Source organism: Staurois parvus, unplaced genomic scaffold (genome assembly GCF_062004578.1).
Source record: "Staurois parvus isolate SC_StPar_1 unplaced genomic scaffold, SC_StPar_1.0 ptg000014l, whole genome shotgun sequence".
NCBI lineage: Eukaryota > Metazoa > Chordata > Amphibia > Anura > Ranidae > Staurois > Staurois parvus.
This window is the reverse complement of record NW_028317810.1, coordinates 16239857-16262419: the sequence shown is the minus strand read 5'-3', so window position 1 is coordinate 16262419 and position 22563 is coordinate 16239857. Positions and strand designations below refer to the sequence as shown.

General features: G+C 38.8%; 1 protein-coding gene across 1 annotated transcript in view; it reads left to right on the top strand.

Moving 5' to 3' along the window:
- ADAMTS19 (ADAM metallopeptidase with thrombospondin type 1 motif 19) overlaps window positions 1–22563 on the top strand; it is a 275226-nt gene that overhangs the window by 118998 nt on the left and 133665 nt on the right. Inside the window, exons 9-10 of the mRNA XM_089677700.1 lie at window positions 11121–11261; window positions 15481–15631. Coding sequence (XP_089533826.1) covers window positions 11121–11261; window positions 15481–15631 — 292 coding nt within the window. The remainder of the gene's footprint in view (window positions 1–11120; window positions 11262–15480; window positions 15632–22563) is intronic.

The window sequence follows — 22563 nt, the reverse complement described above, 5'->3', positions numbered from 1 at the left end:
AGTCTATAACTGGCTTATTAAACAGTGAACATGGAGGGGCGTCACTATGTGAGCAATTCAAAAATTAAGGATATCCAGTTCAACTTGCCAGCCTACCCCAATCTAATCACGGCTACTATCCGCAAGGAACATGGATATATACAACCTTATCAGTAGAGGGGGATAAGGAAAGCCAGTTCAATCTGTCAGCCAGTTAGCCAACTATCAAAAACCAAATTAACCTATCTAAAAACATGCGTTTAAAAACAGGGGTTTAGTTAGCACACATTTGCAAATACATACGTAAGCCACAGAGCCGCGTCACGGCACCCTGAGTATCTGTGGTCCTAACTCTATAAATTTAGAGAGTCCTCACAGTGGAGGCACATGCATTTAAATGGATAGAAACAAGGGCAGATAAACATGAGGGTGCCCCACCCCTCATAAACAGGTATTGGGAGTGCACCTGACACCCAGCATATAGCACAACGGCAGCCTGGGAGTCCAGCACACCCACTGAACCTTATCTCCTTAATCCCGAGTGTAGCTTGGGGTTACCGCTTCTGGTACTGAAAGTTAACCCCGAGCTACACTCAGGAATACCGCCAGGGGGGTTAATATTTATTTTATTTTGTACTGTCACCAGTCAGTGTCCCTGATCACCGCCACATCAATTATACGATGACTCTGTACTGCACTCATTTCTTGGGCCTCAAGAAATGAGATATGTCATCAGTAAATCAGGATTGATCGATTTTCAGGTATATACCATAATTTGTGGACTTTATAACTTTCCTACAGACTAAATAATAAACACTGGTTTGGGTCATTTTCACCAAAGAAGTGTAGCAGAATACATTGTGGGCTTGTGGCCTACATTTATGAAGAATGATTATTTATTTGATAATTTTATAACAAAAATGAAGAAAATTTTTTTTATCTGAGCAGGTAGGGGGTAAAAGTGGCCGATATTGAAGTGGTTAATAAAAGATGACATAACAAAGCAACATTTGGTATCCTGAGAGTTTAACACTGAAAACCCTTTTGGCAGATGTTTAAAAGACAAAAAAAATGAAAAAAGTTGCTATATCAAAAAATACAGAAAAAATGTTTTTTCTTACTTTTTGTTAGAAACTTTCGCAAATAAATAATCTTTCATCATAAACGTAGGCCAAAATGTATTCTGATACATTTCTTTGGAAAAAACAACCCAAATCAATTTTCATTATTTTGTCTGTGTAAAGTTATAGAGTCTACAAGCTATGGTATATATATTTGAAATGTATCAATTCTGATGTACTGACTCATTTCTTGAGGCCCTAAACTACCAAGACAGTACATTTACTCCACAAATTACCCATTTTTTAAAGCAGACACTCCAAGATATTTAGTAAGAGGCATGGTGAGTTTTTTTTTTTTGGAAAATGCAGAAATTAAATAAAATTTGTTTTGTTTTGTATTCTGTCACCAGCGCAGTACAGCATCATCATATGACTGGTGTGCTGGTGATCAGGGATACTGACCGGTGGCAGCATGTAAAAAGGCGAAAAAAAAAGTTAAACATTTTTTTTTCCTTTTTTACTATTGTTTTTTAAAAATTTTACATGCTTTTTTTAGAGTAGTTCAGTGTCACCATAGTGAAAAAAATTACAATAAAATTAAATAAAAACATTTTTATTTGACTGTGCAACTGTATTGTCAGCTGACAATGAAATTAGTCACTTGCCTACTGGTCACTTTTACCGCCTTCCTGCCCAGGCCAATTTTCAGCTTTCGGTGTTCTCACACTTTGAATGACAATTACTCAGTCATGCAACACTGTACCCTAATAAAACGTTTATCATTTTTTTAACACAAATAGAGCTTTTTTTGGTAGTATTTAATCATCACTGGGTTTTTATTTTTTTATGATATAAGTAAAAAAATAATTTTATTTTAGTTTCTATTATATAATTTTGCAAATAAGTAATTTTCCTTCATAAATTTAGGCCAACATTTATACTACTACATATATTTGGTAAAATTACCAAACTCAGTATATATTATTTAGTTTGTGTGAAAGTTAGAGAATCTACAAGCTATGCAAATTGACCAATTTTGATGCACTGACAGCCTATATAATTTTTTGAGGCCCTAAAATGTCAGGACAGTATAAATACCCCTCTCCCCAAATTACCCCTTTTTGGAAAGTAGGGTCTGTAGCACCAGGAAAATGGAATTACCCACATGACCCCATTTTGGAAAGCAAACACCCCAATGTATATTCTATGAGACATAATGAGTTTTTTAAACTTGCCTTTTTTTCCACAAGTTTTTGGAAAATGTGGAAAGAAAATTAAAACTTTTTTTTTACACTAAGTTGTCAATTTAGAAGATATTTCTAAAACATAGCATGCACATACCAAGAATTACACCCCAAAATACATTCTGCTTCTTGTCCTGAGTATGGCTATCCCACATGTGTGAGACTTTTCTTCTGCCTGGTCACATACAGAGGCCAAAAATGTAAGTAGTACCTTCAGGAATAAATTGCACATTTAATTTCCTGACTACCTATCACATTTTTGAAGGCCCTGGAGCACCAGGACAGTGGAATTATGCACAAAATTACCACATTTTGGAAAGCAAACCTCCAAGATATTTCTAACACATAGCTCAGGCATACCAAGAATTACACCCCAAAACACGTTCTGTTCAGAAAAGGGTAAACAAAAGATTATGTGTGGTTTTAGTAGTACAGTTTTCCACAGAGGAGAGCATTGGTCCAGGCAGCAGAAAGGATGGGGTCAGTGCCAGCGAAAGAAATTGTTCAGGCAGCAGGCAGAAATACTGTTCATAATCAGTACAGGCAGCAGGCAGAGATATTGTCAGCACATCAAAAGCATTGGTCAGCAACAGTCAAAGGAATTGTCCAGGCAGCAGTCAGAACAGCCAAGGTATTGGTTCTGGCAGTAGGCAGTCAATTAACAGGCTAGAGTTAGTCGGCAGCTGGCAGAAAAATCAGGCTTAGGGCATATGTCAAGTAAGACCTGGGCACAGGAGTAGAGGCTTTTTCCCAGCCAAATCTCTTCAAACTCTTTGGACCCAAATTACAAAAGACGTAGTTTTCTTTGGTCGAGAAAACCACCCTGGGACCCCTTGCACATATGAATCCTCTGTGTTATCTTGAATCCCACTACAACAGTAGCAGGGCAAAAGATCAGTCCAAGTGGCAGTCAAAAAACATGGTCAATTAACAGGCCAAGGCCAGTTCTGGTGGAAGGCAGAAACGTGGTTCATAAACAATCCAGGAGGCAGGCAAAAGCAACGGCAATAAAAAGGCCAGGGTCTATTCAATTTGCAGGCAGAGGCATGGTCAGTTTAGGTGGCAGGCAGAGGCATGGTCAGATAACAGGCCAGGGTCAGTTCAGGAGCAAGCATGATGAGTGTGAAGGCAAATGGTCAGTACATTGGATGGACATTAAATATGGGGAAATGGCAGTAAGTCAGGATTATGTTCACCATACTTCACTAATATTGTAGAGAAATATATATATATATAGGTGTCCTAGCGAGTGCACTTCAAAGCAGCTGAATGCACAAAAAAGGAACCACAAAAACCTTTCTAAATATACAAATGGAAAATGAAAGTGCAGCGCTAAGATGAATAGTAACAATATTATAACGTCTTATGCAAGAATGACTAAAAGGTGTAGAGTCCGATATGGTATAATAGGTGAACAGTCCAAAATGATAAATCGTGACTTTAATCAATACGAGCACTGCTCCAGCATCCTGATGTGAAAGTATGGAAAGATTGCCCACTCACCGGAAGCGCAATCTTAATGCGCTTATAGAGATCCCAACTAGCCGGAGGTCCTATTCAGGTACTGCCTGGTAATAGAATGATCCTCAGGTGGTCCCTCAGTTTGGGTGGTAGGTGTCGGGAATACTGGTCTGGTCTTAGGGCTTGCTTCCTAGGCCTGGACAGGTCACCTGGAATACTGGGCTGAGGTGTAGGAGCTCAGTGCAAAGCAATAAAGATAAAGGTGCTCATAATGTAGTATTCCAAAGGATTTATTAAGTATAGATTAGTAATGTATCAAATGTATGCATACATGAATAAAATAAACGCACAAGGTGACTGTGAGCAGTAGTAGCATGAATAGCTGAATACACTGACCAGTGTGAACCATTACGTGGCCGCCGGACCTCCTGATCTGGCGGCGTGACGTCAAGGCGTGCAAGGGCTTCTCCTAGATGCGTTTCGTGTAAAGACACGTCTGCTGTAGGGGTGATGCCATGCCTGCCGGTGTCAGGGATCTAACCACGGTAGCCTCTAGCACTCCACAGACCGAATTCCCCCAAGGCGTGGAATCTAAGCTCCGACCTGGTTGTTCACCAGAGCCCCTGATGGTGGGGATGGACTTGGAGCAGGCAGAGACCAGGTCGCGGCCCCTGGGTTCACCCAGCTGTGGTAGAAGCACCGTTGGAGGTGTTTAGCAGGTGAGAGTCTGATGTGAGGGGGTAACAGGAGCAGCGTCAGGCAGGCCGGGTCGGTAACAGTAGTGGCGGTGAAGTACAAAGTCAGCAGGCAGAAGGATAAACAGGTCACAAGCCGGGTTTGTTAACTGGAGATCAGAACGTACAGAGTTAAGCAGGAGAATGGTCAGACAAGCCAGGGATCAGAACAGGAGACAAACAGCAAATCAGGGCCAGGCAGGGTCGGCAACAAGGCAATCTCAATACAGAAACACAGGATACAAGTAAGACCATACGGCAATTGGAACACATACCTGTCCTGTTTTAAATAGGACGCCCTGTGCCCTGATTGGTGCCAGGCTTGTGCCCGCGATCACGAGTGCGCATGCAATCATGGTGTCTGGAGAAGCACCTCCCTGCCTGTGATTCAATCAACAGGAAGATGGCAACCGCACCACACGTGCACGCGCATTTGGGTGCGGATCCCCGTGTCATCTAACCAATAAAATGGCGACCGAAACATTCGCGCATGCGCGGTTCTATGCGCATCTGCCATATCCGAAATCTACAAGAATATGGCGCCCGGGCATGCTCAGTTAGCCGAACTTCGGCAAGATAGCACTAGTGCGAATGCGCGCATTTTCACTATATATAGAACAGAGTGACGTCCGGCAGGCATGGCATCACCCCTACAGCAGACGTGTCTTTACACGAAACGCGTCTAGGAGGAGCCCTTGCACGCCTTGACGTCACGCTGCCGGATCAGGAGGTCCGGCGGCCACGTAATGGTTCACACTGGTCAGTGTATTCAGCTATTCATGCTACTACTGCTCACAGTCACCTTGTGTGTTTATTTTATTCATGTATGCATACATTTGATACATTACTAATCTATACTTAATAAATCCTTTGGATCACTACATTATGAGCACCTTTATCTTTATTGCTTTGCACTGAGCTCCTACACCTCAGCCCAGTATTCCAGGTGATCTCTCCAGACCTAGGAAGCAAGCCCTAAGACCAGACCAGTATTCCCATCACCTACCACCCAAACTGAGGGACCACCTGAGGATCATTCTATTACCAGGTAGTACCTGAATAGGACCTCCGGCTAGTTGGGATCTCTATATGCGCATTAAGATTGTGCTTCCGGTGAGTGGGCAATCTTTCCATACTTTCACATCGGGATGCTGGAGCAGTGCTCGTATTGATTAAAGTCATGATTTATCATTTTGGACTGTTCACCTACTATTATATAATTTTGGACTGTTCACCTATTATACCATATCGGACACTACAGCTTTTAGTCATTCTTGCATAAGACGTTATAATATTGTTACCATTCATCTTAGCGCTGCACTTTCATTTTACATTTGTAGAGAAATATGATAACGTCGGAAGCTGTCTCCTATGCATAGGCCTGGTTAGGAAGGACACTGGGGACAATAATAAATGCTGTCTTGTCTAACTCCCCTTCTAAAGCTTACTCAATATTTTTTTTATGTTTTTGGTCTGTTTCTCTGGGAGGGACTTTATGTGAAAAATGTTATTCAAGGAGTCTACAGACTACATCTGAGCGAATGCTTTCTGGTGGGCTATCCTGATACTTGTAGTTTTGTATTCACCAGCTTTTCCAGGAAGCCGTCCTATTAGCTCTTACTGTGCCACATGCTAGCATTGCTTCTGGTACATATTGCAAAAAAAAGGGCAGGCTGGTGTAATATTTATCAACATAAAGATGATAACCCTTTTTGAGGAGTGGGAATACAACATCCCAAGCAATTTTCCCATGTGTTCTTGGGAGGCCCTCCTAGAACTGGAAAGCCACACTGTAGCCATCTTTCGGCTATAGCATAGTATAGAACTGATTAATTAGCTGTCTGTTATTTCATGCACAGTCCTGAAGGATGTTCTCTAATAGTGAAATAGTAAACAGTCCATTTTTCAGCTGAAGTTCCTTGCTAGCTAGCAGCAACATTAATTCCTAATAGTAGCATATTCAAATAGCTTGATTTTGCAAGGTAAATATTCACTTCGTAAGTGAATAAAGTGAAGCAATGTACACCTCAGTCATCCAATCATGTGCAAGCAACATTTTCAGTTGGATATTTGAAGTATATCTAAAGCCAAACTTTCTTGTGTTGAACACAGTGGAAAATAGTTAAACCACCATTTTTTTGTCCATATCCCATTCAGGAAATTTAGTTTCAATTCTTCTTTCAGAGACACAACAGGAAATGAGGAAATGTCTTCAAATTAAGGAAAATTACCTTCTGAAAAAAATCACTGTAATAAAAGTCTCTGTTATATCCTCTCACCTCCTGCCTGGTGACACCTCAGAAAAGTTACATTTACCACTTTAGGTCCTTGCAAAAATTACAATTATGTGAAAACATTATCAATATGACAAATAGAAAGGATTACTCTCCCCATGAGGGATCCAAAATTAAATAAAAACAACTATCAAAAAGTAAAAAAGCCTTCAAGAAACATTTGGAGAGAAAGCAAAGCTTCTTTCCAAAAAACCTTTGGCTTAATTGTGCACAAATTAAAAATAAATATGTAGTCAATACATTTAAGGTTACAAGCTCAATGCCAAACAGGGATCAAACTAAAACCTTACAGATGACACTGTATATGTATAAGATACACATCACAATCAACCGTATTAAGGTATATTTTATTCCATATACTAAATAATAAAAAAACAGTGCAAATTTTCCAAACTCACATAGTGCAAAGCCGCAAACACTTCAAGAGGACATCCTCTCTCAATAGGAATATATAAACAATTAATGTTGCGCTATGTGTGAGTAAAGTGACAAATCCGTAAAAAAAATAAAAACAACTGATATAAATATACAGTAAAGTGCTCACATTAATCATATAAATATAATCACAAACACACAGACAGTTCAAGAACTTCTCATCCCATTACCAGAACAAAATCAAGTTGAGCTAAGCTCTACTGAGTCATTCACAGGAAGCTTTGTATTTTATGAATGAATACAAGGCTTCTTCTGATTGGCTGAAGTAGAAAGGCAGGCAGATGACATTATACAGTGCTCCCAGTGGGAGCATCTAATAGTGAAGGAAGTAGTCTGTTTGGACCAGCTTGATCTGGACAAACTATCTAACGTTAAATCAAACCTGGAGTTAAGCTATAATTATTGTTTGTCACAATAAAAAATATGTTGCACCTTCAAAGTTGTAGGCATGTTGTGTATGTTACACAGTGCAAAACACCCAAAAATCCCTTTTCACTCCAAGTTGTAATGAAATAGAATGGAAAAAATACCAAGGGGTGAATATTTTTGCAAAGCACAGTATATACTCAGTATATAATGCATATAGCAGAAGAACCACCCGCCCGCAAATCCCCTCCCCCCAAAAAAAATAAAAAATAAAATATACAATATGACTCCTTTCTTTATTAAAAACCCCTTTCTTCAGCTTGAGCTGATTACACTGTTTCTATTTTACCTGCTGATGCACCCAGTGGTATCTAATCATGTTTTTTTTTAACTCAACTAGGGGATTGCCTTGTCCTTCCTTTTGATTATGATATTTTTAATCAGGAGTATTTCCTTATGTAAGAGTATTTGTTCATTATATCCATGTGTATTGTGATTTTCTATTTGTTATTTGTTATTTTTGCTATTTGTGCATTACATTTAGTTGGAGAACAGTGTTTCGTAATCAATCACTAGACTTATTTATGTTATAGTATATGATCTGACTGTACTGTGCATTATACTTTTAAGCTGTGGGCTACTAGGATTATATATGTTCTACTGTGAATGCCATTACACTAAAGGCTCATGCACATTGGACATTTGAATTTTTTTTAAACCTTTTACTCCTGGTAGGAAAAAGCAGCCTAAAAACAGTTTGAAAAAATTTGCTAGTGCTGGTTAAAGGCTTTTAATAACAGCTTAAAAACAACCCTAAAGATGCATATTGCACATGTTTAGGCACTTCAAGTATTTGAGCATTTATGGATTCCATTGGCCAGAATATTGTTTTATTCTAGTCATTGGAATGAATGAATGCTCAAACATTTACACTTGTTTAGGTGCATCAAGCATTTTTTCTGCCCAAAAGCTCCTCTTCTGAATGCGTTGGTGATGGTTTTTTCAGCCTGTAAATGCCTATATGTGCATGGGCACATAGGCTAACAAAGAGGTGCTTTTACAGGCCGAAAAATATTTAAAATGCCTGTAAAAAAGGAGATTTTTAAGTCCTGTGTGTATGAGCTCTAACAAATAAATAATAAGTTAAAAATAAAATAAACAAATTGCATATTTTAAAAAGAGTGAATGTGACAAGTACCAACCATTCACTGGTGGTGAATCAATCACTGTTGTTTAAAACATGTGTAGCCAGGAGAGTCACCTGCTGTAAATGTTTGTTGAATATCAGTTCCAAAGCTTCATAAATAAGCCTATACATGTTTTAATGTAGTCTCTATGCACATTAGAATGGTTCCTCTTTTTAGTGTGACATAACTGGAAGTGACAGAAAAGCTCCCCAATGGAAAAACAGAAATTTGACAAAATATTTAATCATTTACTAACCTTTTGAAGGCTTTGGCCGCAATTCTGGTTGCAATTTAATTATAATGAATTGTACACTTTTTATAAAAATCACACACAAAATGCTAGCTATAGGTACAAAAAACTTAATACAATGCAAAAAACTGCACACACACTAAAGGGATAGGGCTTAATCTGGTTATGTACAGTGCCACATCCCATAAATATGATAAAAAAGAAGATAGCAAAAAGAAGGGGTTTTTAGGGGACATAAAAAATCAGACAAAATTAAAACATTCATTATAGTTTGTTTAAAAATGCAGAAAACACCATGTATATAAAAACATTGTAAGAACTTGGTCCATAATCATATAGATAAAACCCATAATGGGATACATAAGCATAATCATGCACATAGATACCCAGCATATTTAAATTCTTGGTATGAATCTTCATCAGCGGGATATGTATCACAGTGGTAAATTCACCATTGCAAGCATATACATAATCAGTATAAGGAAATAACACGCAAACAAAGAACAATACATAAGATAACAGTCAGCAACTTACAGGACCAATGATTCTATAGTCCTCATACTTCCTGGAGGGGGAGAGACCCCCCTTCCCCCAATAAGACCAGAGAGGTGCAGGCTACTGGAGCACATAGGTAATCACAGGAGTTTGAAAACAAACAAAAAAGATTAGTTATGGACTCAACCAAGATTTGTGGGTTTTTTGTAATATTAGTATATATTCTAAATCAAAGGGCTGGTAGTCAAAGTACATGAACAACTCCCTTAATTAGACACAGACATGTAAATATAAAAACAAACCACACTCCATAGGTCTCACTTGCTCCCCCCAAAGGGTGCCAATAATTGCCATCTATTGTAAACATTTAGCATAAAATCTTCTTAACTTGACCATAGCTGCTCAGCATGTTAAATTCAAATATCTTAGAGTCATCTTCAAAGATGTATATCTCCTGTATCATAAGCTTGTGCCACTCAGAAGAAAACAAAGTTGGTTAAGGTTGGTTAGGACCCCATAAGGATAATACTGTGTAGTCCAGAGGAGGATATCTTGTACACAATGTGATTCACAGTGACCTCTCTCTTACACTGAGATTATAGCCAGATAAATATCTAATTGGGGACAACCATTAATTGATCCCAGAAATATTGCCAGACTTTGATGTAGTCCAGAGGAGGAAATAAATTGACCATATAAACCTTTGCCTCCCTCTAGCGCTTAGCAACTGAAGGTGCTATCCAGGGGAGGATTGATGTGAAAAGTTGTGACCTCCCTCATACATCAATATACATTGGTATGAAGAGTCTGGACCAGACAACAATTGGATAGCATTTCCATCAGGAAATAGAGACAGTCTATAGATAGGTGATAGTAGAAAAGTTCCTAAAAAATAGGAAAGTTCAATGCATTGAAACAAGGTCAAGATGGAGTTGATAATATTTATCATGCTGTTGGCATCAAGGCAAGTTTCATTAGGAGACCAAGGAGTGTAGAAATAGCCCTCCTGACCGGTTTTGCTAGTACATCCAGCTACCTCAGAGGTAGGCTCAAGTTTGTTTATCACAGGAGTTTCCAACTAAGGTGGAAAGACATAAAGAGCATAAGGGCAAATAGCAAAAAAAGAGGATACATGTTTTACCTAATGATATATTGAAAAAAATAATAAAGCATCCAAGTCCAGATAGATGGATACCAAGGATACTTGATAATATAAAAACCAAGCCAAAAATCATAAGGAAAAGTATGTTGGAGGGCTATAAAGCTACAAAAAGAGACACACAGGTCATATCTCCATCTGCAAAAACAAATAGTAAAAAATAAAAAAGAGAAGGATATAATGGAGATCCAAAACCCCAGAGCACTAAGACCAAATAAGACCAATTTTTATTTTATAACTTGATTATTTAATATTATGTTATTCTTATATTATAACTCAAATACTGTAGAGCCAAGCATAAAGCAATAGCATTTAATCCTCCTAACTAGTAAAACAGATTTTTACTATGTCTATGTTTAAAGTTATTTAGAAGCTAAATCTGTTATACAGTATATGTAAGAAGATGGTTGTATAAGTTTTTATGATAATTTTTCTTTTATATGTGATAAAACTAGCATGGGTATCAATCATGACAATGACCACCCATCCTGTGCAGATGGTCTTCATATTATGTCAGGAGAATGGATCAAGGGGCAGAATCTCGGAGATGTTTCATGGTCCAGATGTAGTCGAGAAGACCTGGAAAGATTTCTAAGGTAATTATTTTGAATTGTTGAATTATAGAATTAGATCTCGTGCTATGTTCACAGGACCTTCCAATCCATCTCATGTTAATGTAGAAGAGAAGTAATAAGTAATTTAAACATCTATGTCATAAAAACATTTGTAACTATCAACTTACTGTTGCCCTCTAATGCATATCAAATATTGCATTATAAATTGTTCAAGTCATCTACCTTACACATCCTTCAGATGTTATTACATTGTCTCAAGCAATCTAGAGCAGCTGGCAATTTAATGAGTCACTAGAACAAACATTACTTAAATAAACATTTTGTTAATTCCACTTGTTAGCTACATATTATACTAATGACCGTTTCATGTCCAGAAATAATCCATTGGAATTGTTTATTATTAAAAGAAAGTTAGAGAATCATTCTAGGCTTCATTTGACCTTTGCTAAAAGCAAAATAAAAATCTTGCTCACTGGAAGTGATTTAGTTATTTTAATAGAGTTTGTATAGAACAAAATGAGCATTACCGCTCAAGATACAGTTTGTGTGTAGTAACTAAATATTAACATTAGACAAGTTAGTAGACCCATTCCCTGAAATGGCTAGTTCTCCATGAAAACACTGCAAATATGAGGCTGTTGTAAACTATGTATCGCTTACACTCATATCATATCATATCTCTAACAATTCAAGCTGTAAAACTGTGTGTAAAATTTTACTCTACTCATTTTTACTTTGCCTTCCCTTATCACTCCTTGCTCCATTGGCTGAGGTCATCCAATAAAAAAAAAATCATTTTTCCAACCAAGGAAGGGAAAATGAAAGTTTCAAGCAATCAGAAAAGTGAGAATGATGGCATTTTATCCATATAATCTATGTAAGAATGTCCAGAAAAGAATTTGCCTACAAAAGTTTGATTTTAAATCTGAGTTTTCACAGCTGCTATCTAGGGAGTGCTAGAGACCCAAGGCATGGCAAAAGGAACAATAAAGAGATTACAAAATCCACTATGTCAAGCCATTGTTATACTGGAGAGCAAGATAAATGGTATGGTCTACTTCAAGTGTTTTCATAGGTTGCCTCGTGGATGCAGATGAGCTCCTGTTGGCTTTTGTGGAGGCCTATTACCTATACCCGCTTTTTATATGCTGGGTAACCACTCTCACAGTAATTCAGATGGGTAAAAATATCTAAGCCTTTGATGCACACAGAATCTTCCTGCCCAGCTCCCCTTTCCATGATATCTCTTTTTACCCCTCTCTATTCAACATATTACAGTTGTTTGTTACTTAGCTCAGGACACAGGACACTCAGGCCTCTATCTACACATTTCCAGTCCTTTGTAGATGCCAGAGCCATAGCAGGGGAGTTCTCATATCATATCAACACCAATACATTTACATGGCACCACAGTCATTGATTCTCAAGACCCTGCAGAAAGACTGCCTGCAGAAGGTTCTTGGGAGTTGTAGTTTGGTCTGGTAGCTGCTACTAATAATAGGTCATTAGCAAACCTGGCTATTACAGTGTGTTGTGTTGCAGCAGTGCAACACACCACACTGCTGTGCAGTAGCAGTGCACCACACCACACTGATGTGCAGTGACATGAACGAAGTGTCACTTTGTGCACTTTAAATAAAGTTGCCAAATAAAAAGAACTGTGTGATGTGCTGAAATTCACATCATACTGCCCCCTACTGCCAGCTCACTGCTGAAGCTGACAGCTGCCCACTAAATTGCTCTGCTTTAGTGTGCAGGCAATCTGAATAGGACTGTACTGTAATGTAGAACACAGGGATAGAGATGGATACGCATTGCAAGTACCCAGTCAGTTGTGCTGCAGTGCAAGGAGTGCCAATAGCAAGAGGTAGCAGACTAGACTGACAGAGAGATGAGTTCATCAGTCAGCCACTTCTCCTTTTACTGTCCAGTTAGAGAGTAGGAGTGGGGAGGACACGTGCACATGAAAGCAGAAGTGAAACTACAGCAAAGAAAGATCATGTCTCCACTCCTACCAGACAGGAATGAGCTGTGTGACAGAAATGTCTAAATTTCAGCCTGAAATGGACAGATAAATAATTTATTCAGTAGGTAAAACAGATGTTTAACCTGTGTATTTAGTTGTTTGCCTGGAGTTTAGCTGAAATATCAATGTTAATAAAATTAAGGAGTATTTTATAAAATATATGTTGCCCATGAAGCAGCTTTAAAATAAGACAAATAAGCAAATAATTATAATCATAAATATAGTATATATATATATATATATATATACGGCCCTTGAGGCACTATTCTATCCACAGCCACCAATGATGGAGCACCATTAATCCCCTAAATACCAACAATAGAGCACCATTTCTCCCGCTGATACCAACAATGGCACACTATTCCTCCCACTAAAACCAATGAGGAGGTACTCCCACTGATGCCAGGGTATTTTGTAATCCAACTGGCCATAGTCTGGCCCCCCTAAAGCCTGAAGGACAGGTAACTGGACCTTTGTTTAGAAAGTTTTGAGACTGTGTTAGAGTTATATAAATAAGCCACCCACCAAACATTTGGAGACACACCTAAAACTAGAAATATACAGTGAGTGCCTGGGTTTTTTAAAACAATACTTATGTAAAATATCCCCACTTCTATATGGCAGAGCACAGATCTGACAATTTCTTGCACAGGCAGCAAGCATTGCATTGTGGATAGGCAATGCCATGTTTTCCACCAAACCCAGGAATACTAGGTATAATGTATGCAGGCCAATGGTGGTATAAAGTGTTGGATGCCCACATACACAGTAGTTCAAATAAGTGGAAAGATCTAAGACTTTGATGATGGCAGAATTTGTCTCTTCCTGCCCAGCTCCTCTCACCATGATGGCTCTGTATACCCTTCTCCATTGTTCAGCATACTACAGTTGTTTGTTGCATAGCTCAGGACACGAGATACTCAGGTCTCTCTCTACACATTTCTAGTCCTGTATAGATGCCAAAGACATAGCAGGGGAGTTCTTTGTTGTCCTGTCAACACTAATACATTTACAGTACACTACCATCATTTATTCTCAAGAACCAGTCATCAGACTTCCTTTAAAAGGTTCTTGGAAGTTGTAGTCTGGTCTGGTGGCTGCTACTGATAATTGGCCATTAGAGAACTCAGTTGTGACAGTAATTAGAACTTTAAAGCTAAACGTCATGCAAATATAAAATACACAAATACATTTCTGTAATATTTAATACATCATTAAATATAAATTAATTCTTAAAAACAGTGTAAATTCCTCACTTTGATTTAGTGTTAGCATCTTTCAGTGCCTGTTCACACAGTGCGATGACTCATGTTATTTTGTAATGGAAGAATGCCAGTAAATGCTAGGGCAGTGAGAACTGTTTTCTATTTCCCCCATTCTCACTGCAATGCAGCCCCAAAGTGTGGTGCAGTGAGCTGTAATAACATGCAGACATACTACATTTTATTGTAGCGCACAGGAAGGCACCACATATCACTGCACAGCAGTGGAACACACCACACTGCTGGGCAGTGACATAAATGAGGTGTCACTTCATATGTTTCAAATAAAGTTGCCAAAAAAAGGAAAGTGTGTGATGTGCTGAAATGCGCAGTACACTGACAGTTGAGTAAGAGAAAGGCAAGTGTGGCCAAAGTACAGATTCTTCCCCTCACGTATCTATAAAGAAAAACATGGCTGGTGATATTTTTATACATGCATTATCAATTGTGTGTTGTAATCCAAAAATTCTGAAAATGTTGGTAGGTAGTCATGTTTTTTAAAAAAAACTAGAGAACTGTAGAAAAATGTCATAATGTAATTTTTTATTTTTGCTAACTTCTTTTTTCGTACTGATGAATACAAATTTCAGTACAGTTTTACTGTTAGTTAATAATACTTGGCAGCCTTGCCTGGGATTGTCCTTGAAAATGTGGGACAGTTGGCCAGCATGAAGAGAATTAAGGGAGTGTGTTCAGGTTCAGCCAGTTCATTCTAGGAATTATTGGTAACTCTCCACTGCCCGTCTCTGTTATAGGGCAAGGCTATTCAGATGTTTTGGATTTCTGTTTAACAGACAGTCAGACAGTAAACAGTGCTTTATTCTCTATTGCAAACCTGAATAAAATTGTAATAACATTTGTTCTTTTTATTCATAAAATGCATGTTTATGGCAGTTTAATCATAACCACCTCTCATTTTGTTCTTGTTTTTGAACACTGCTTGTGTTGCCAGGTCAAAATCCAGTAACTGTTTGCTGCAGACAAATCCCCAAAGCATCAGCTCTGTCATTATTCCCTCCAAACTGCCAGGCATGACGTATACAGCAGATGAACAATGTCAAATTCTCTTTGGACCAACGGCATCCTTTTGTCAAGAAATGCAGGTACAGTGCATCATAAAATGTCTATAAAGTATATTCTCTAAAACACATGTTGCCTAATCGCTGACTCTGGGGATAATAAATGCACTCTGAAAATTAGTTTGTGTTTTTATTGTGTTGTGTCATGTTGGTTAGGACTTACAGTGTAAGCAAGAACAGACCATCTTCAGAGATTGCTTGTGATATGTGCTTAAATGTGCATATTAAAAGCACAGATTTGGCAAAAAGCACATTTATAGGGATTTCCAAAGTAATTGAAACACTCTATTAGGATGTGGCTTCTCTGTGCATTATTATGAAGGGGTCTCCTACTCTCATACTATAGAAAAACGGTTAAAAGGGGAACTTTTTTTTACCAAAGTTTCGCAAAGAGGGAGTGGAGGGGAGAAAGGTGAGAGGGTAGAGTGAAGAGGGGAGATAGGTAAAAGAATAGGGGTAAGAGCGAATTGGAGAGTGTGTGGAGGTGAGAGAGCGAAGAAGAAAGAAGATAGAGGAAAAGATAAGAGGGGAGAGAAAGAGGGGAGAGAAAGAAGATAAGATAGAGGTAGAAGAAGATAGGAGAGAGGAAAGGGAGATAAAAGACAGGGTGGGAAAGATGTAGAGGGTCAAGAAGGGAGGGAACTAAGGCAGAGGACAAGAAAAAATTGGGGTAAGAGAGAGGGAATTAAAAGCAGGAACTATTAATTTGTTTTGGATACGTTTATCAAAATAAGGAAAAGTGAATACAGGCTGAAAGAATATGTAACAACATTTATTGATTTTCCCCTGTAACAGGTTCATATACCTGAGAAAAATGCCTTTTGCATCATATTATATAGCACATGCAATTGGCTTCACTATATACAGTACATATAATATACAGATGCTTTGTTAATAATTATGTCAAACATTTGAAAGAACATACAGGTATGTGGAAAATTAGGTGACCCTGTGGAAGTTGTTGACTTTTTCAACACATTCGAACAAGGCAAACATTCTCAATAAACATCTTTATTCAGACATTGCCTACAGAAAAAGGTGATATACAAAAATAAAAACATTCAAGAAAAGGTAAGTATACCCTTGTCCTCAGGAGCTGTACTGCCCAATTTAAAAGAAATTAACTTTTGTAGGCAATTTACTACCCTCCAGTCTCTAACATTGACCTATAGATTCCTCTATGCAACATTCCATCAGTTGCAGGGTGTTTGTGGGTTGCTTTACATGAAAAACTGTTTCCAATCCCCCAAAACATTTTATTGTGATTCAAAACAGGGTTTTGACTAGGCCATTCCACATCCCTCTATTTCTTCCTTTTATCTTTTTTGGATAGGCTAGTGTGTGTCAGGGACCATCGCAACGCATGGGTCTACACAGGCGTAGGTGTCTGCCAAGACGTGTAGGTGGCAGGGCACTAGGACCCAGGCGCACCCGTCGTCTTGACAGTACTGGGCAGGCACTAGGACCTAGGCTGCGCCTGTCAGGTGCAGGGCGGGCTATTTAAACCTGCCCTGCACAAACACTTGTTGCCGAATGGTCTTTGTATGCTGTTACCCATGTTGTGAGTATCTTGATCTGGATTGTTTGACCTTGCTGCCTTCTCCTGTCCTGACCCTTGGCCTGCCTGACTCTGCTCCTGGATGTTCCCCTTTAAATCTGATCTTTTGGTATTGACCCTGCGTGTGACCTGACTATCCTTTGCCTACCGTTTTGTACCTCACCGACCCACTAGTTACAGACCCGGCCTGTATGACTCTAATTTAGCTCATCCATCCATCCCGCAGGGATCACTAGGCTCCCTCACATCAGACTCTTAGCCCCCTGGAGCTCCTGTCAGACTACTCTACCCCTGTTGGAGATACCTAGCAGCTGCGACCTGGTACCGGAGCGCTCCAAGTCCATCCCCACCATCAGGGGCCCTGGTGAACAAGTGCTCCGGTGCTTAGACTCCGCACTCTGGGGAGGCTCTGCCAGGGGATTGATAGAGGTGCTGTCAGGTGGTCCATTACAGTGTGCTTCTGATCATTATCCACCACCATGATTTACCGTTGGCTTGAGTTTCTTCTCCTGAAATGCTTCTCTTGGTTTTTACCAAACATGTCTATTGCTCCTGTGACTAAACAACTCTATCTTTGATTCATCAGTCCACAGCACATTATTTCATAAGACCTGGTCTTTGCCTTTATTTTCAATGGCAAACTGTAATCTTGCTGTAATGTTATTTTTGAATGGCAAAAGCTTTTTTTCCAGACACACCATCCGTGCAGGTTAAATTGGTGCAATCTCTAGATACTTGCACTTTGAAACCAACTGATGTGAGAGTTACTTGCAGATCATAAAACATTATTTTAAGGCCCTTAAAGACTTTTTTTTTGCATTAAATGGTCAACTTATTAGCTGAATTTGCTGGCCCAGTCAGCCCTGGATAAACAAGCATTCACTTGCAATCTATTACACTGGTGGTTTATATTTCTTCCAGTGGGATGGTTTATTTCAAATAATTTGGTAATCTTGTTAAATCTCTTGCCAGATTCATAGGCAACCAAAACCTTCTATATGAGGGTCTTAGAGAGATCTTTTGATCTTGGCATGATGACACCACACACATTAGTAGCAAGGAGAATATCAAATCCTGGCTATTTTAAGGTTTAAATATGACAGGTTCTGTATGTATACTCCTAAGGACGTACTAACCATTTGCACTTAATCTGGAAAACCTAATTATAAATTCATGATTTTGTTGTGGTGGTATATTAATTTAGATTATAGACAATGAGTACATCATGTGACTTTTATATGTCATTTGTTCAAGTATATCACCTCTTTTTGTGGACACTGTTTGTATGAAGATCTAAAGTTTTCTTGCTCAAATATGGCGAATGAGTCAGCAATTTTCATGGGGTGTATTTACTTTTTCAAATTACTGTATATGAATTGTGCAACCTCTACATGGATTATGCTTAAAAGGATATATAATGTTGTACAGGTTCTAGATGGAGAGCTATGGTACATGAACTCAATGATTGTGACATCATTTAAAGCTGAGGAGGATATCTGGCTCATGACTGCTGTTCTAGACTCATATTATTAAGCTTATTCAGTAAATACTTGCATCCAGAAAGTATTCACAGCGCTTAACTTTTGGCACATTTTGTTATGTTACAGCCTTATTCCAAAATGAATTAAATTTATTTTTTTACTCAACATTCTACAAACAATACCCCATAATGATAAAGTGAAAGAATTTTGTTTTGAAATCTTTGTAATTTATTAAAAATAAACAATGAAAAAAACCACATGTACATAAGTATTCACAGCCTTTGCCATGACACTCAAAATTGAGCTCTGATGCATCCTGTTCCCACTATTCATCCTTCCACAACTTGATTGGAGTCTACCTGTGGAAAATTCAGTTAATTGGACATGATTAGGAAAGGCATAAACCCGTCTATAAACTGTCCCACAGTTAACAGTGCATGTCAGAGCAGAAGCCAAGCCATGAAGTCCAAGAAATTGTCCTTAGACCTCCGAGACAGGATTGTATCAAGGCACAAATCTGGGGAAGGGTACAGAAAAATGTCTGCAGTATTGAAGGTCCCAATGAGCACAATGGCCTCCATCATCCATAAATGGAATAAGTTTGGAATCACCAGGAATCTTTCAAGAGATGGCCGCCCAGTCAAAACAAGCAATCAAGGGAGAAGGGCCTTAGCCAGTGAGGTAACCAAGTACCCGATGGTCACTCTGGAGTGATGAAGAACCTTCCAGAACAACCATCTCTGCAGCACTCCACCAATCAGGCCTGTATGGCAGAGTGGCCAGACGGAAGCCATTCCTCAGTAAAAGTCAAATGGCAGCCCGCCTGGAGTTTCCCAAAAGGTACCTGAGGGACTCCTAGACAATGAGAAACAAACCTCTCTGGTCTGATGAAACAAAGCTTGAACTCTTTGGCCTGAATGCCAAGCATCATGTCTGGAGGAAACCAGGCACTGATCACCACCTGGCCAATACTATATCTACAGTGAAGCATGGTGGTGGCAGCATCATGCTGTGGGGATATTTGTTCAGCAGCAGGAACTGGGAGACTAGTCAGCATCGAAGGAAAGATGAATGCAGCAATGTACAGAGACAAAGATTGAACTCTTTGACCTGAATGCCAAGCGTCATGTCTGGAGGAAACCAGGCACTGCTCACCACCTGGCCAATACCATATCTACAGTGAAGCATGGTGGTGGCAGCATCATGCTGTGTGGATGTTTTTCAGTGGCAGGAACTGGGAGACTAGTCAGGATTGAGGGAAAGATGAATGCAGCAATGTACAGAGACAGCCTTAATGAAAACCTGTTCCAGAGCGCTCTGGACCTTAGACTGGGGCGACGGTTCATCTTTCAACAGGACAACGACCCTAAGCACACAATCCACATAACAAAGGAGTAGCTATGTGCCAACTCTTTGAATGTCCTGGAGTGGCCCAGCCAGAGCCCAGACTTGAACTTGATTGAACATCTCTGGAGAGATCTGAAAATGGCTGTGTACCGACACTCCCCATCCAACCTAATGGAGCTTGAGAGGTACTGCAAAGAAGAATGGGAGAAATTACCCAAAAATGTGTGTGCCAAGCTTGTAGCATCATACTCAAAACAACCTGAGGTTGTAATTGGTGCTAAAGGTGCTTCAACAAAGTATTGAGCAAAAGCTGTGAATATTTATGTGCATGTGTTTTTTTTTTCGTTGTTTATTTTTCATAAATTGCAAAGGTTTAAAAATGAACTTCTTTCACATTGTCAGTATGGGGTATTGTTTGTAGAATGTTGAGGAAAAAAAATAATTTAATCCATTTTGGAATGAGGCTGTAACATAACAAAATGCGGCAAAGTTAAGCGCTGTGAATACTTTCTGGATCCACTGTAAATAAAAGGCCAATGGTAATGTACAAACATCAGCACCTACAGTAGCAAATTATATTTTAGTCTGTTCTTAAGTCAGTTGAGAAATTATTTTGATAATTATTTTGAGAATGTGAACTGAATTCAAGGGATCAAGGAGTTGTTACCTTTTGAGCATGGGTATGGTGACAGTGTCCCTATAATGTTAAATATCAAAGAACAGAGGAACCCTATCGCTAACCCTAACCTTTTATCAACAATGCCAGCATTGACATGCACTGACATAAATAAAGAGTTATGGTTAGCATTAATATTAAATGTATCGTTGTTTATCAACAAAGGTATTGATTTCCATATAGCACTTGTCATAGTGATTACATGGCTTTCTCATTTTGTTTTTCAAAGTAAATATCAAGGGAAGTCTGTAATTTTTCAGCAAAATCTCTCCACCCATTACTGCTGCACAGTATGCCTGGATATGTGAAAATATCTAATGAGTTTTAAAAGCACAGCACTGTTAGTTTTAATAGAACGCAGGTGTACATTGGACAATTATTGGGGTAGATTTTTTTTGTATGATTTAACCTTTTTAGTACATATACCTGCATTTAATGGGCCTTTTGGGATTTTGTAAATTAACACTGATCATCGGGACAGTTTTGGGTCAGTGATTAAATGGAATTTAAATATAACAGGTACTGATAATTGTTATTAATGACCTCCTAAGCATCACTTAGAGGTTCTCTGAGTATATGCAAAGTATGTTCAGCTGTCAACTTTCCATGAACTTAAAGTCAGTATATCTAGTCCGCTGAGTATTTTAATTTCCATGTAATATTGGTATGAAAATGTAAATGCGATTAAAAAGCAAGGCCATAGCTATGGCACGTCATGCAGTTGTTACATCACTTTACTGTACAACAGAACACATGTTCCTAATTGGAGACAAGTTCCAGAGTGCTTATGAGAGCTGAGGTCTTCCTTGAAAACAGTACTGTAGGGTCCAGTAATTTCAAATTACATTTCTTTAAAGTATGCTAAATAGAGAAATCTATGACTGCATTGCAGCTTGTAGATTTGCACTGTGTTATACAGCAGATATGTGTCAAGTTGAGGGCCAGCACTGAGGGCAGGCATGACACTGCTTTGGCACACAACAAGAGCTACAAATTCAATTTCTCCCCTGCTGCAGATCTGCAGAAAGAAACTGCTGAATGGACAAGTAGTGATTTTTTTTTCTTGCCCTTTCAAAACAGTTTATTTCTATCATAGAACACTAAATTAGAGGCAAGCTGGAATCTAGTTTGAATGCTTGAACCGCAAATCCACCTATGGTTGCCTATACTCATTATCATGAACCAATTCTGTCTTTGATATTTTTAAGAGAGTCTTATTGTTCCTCCCTCACCCCACCTACACGCATACACAAGAAGACACATAAATATATTAATTTGCTGGATTTTCATGGTTGAATTTTTTAAATGCTCAGTTGTATTACTTAAGTGACTGGCAATCAATCACTAAAAGTAGGAAGCAATTGCTAAACAGATGGAACAAATTATGTGAAGAGAGGAACGAGCGCTGGATATGACAGGATTCAAGCTGCTAGCATAAAGGTAAACCTCGTATACCCCCTTCATCAAAAGTCAAATACAAAAAATTGCAGCGCTTGAGTGTATAATACAGGGAATTAACATGAATAGCAGATTTAAACATTCATATTTCAACATGCACCAGATCCCACACTCTTAAATTGTTGTAAACAGTAATCAGATAAGTAATGAAGATCTATCCGACTAATCAAGGTGCCTATAGTGATGGGGATGTTAAAGTCATAAGTTCTGTGATGTATCCAAACAAATCCGTGACTTCCGTGATAGGGGAATAACTGTATAATGCACTAACCAGATAGCGCAAGTAAATGCGCATTGGAATATAATGACCTACTCCTGGTCACAGCTAGATGGTCCTCAGCGTGAAGCCCTCAGGAACACCAGTGCACCACTCTTGCCGTCTCCTACCACCAGGGGGAGTGCGCCTCTTTACAGTAACACGAAAACACTTTATATC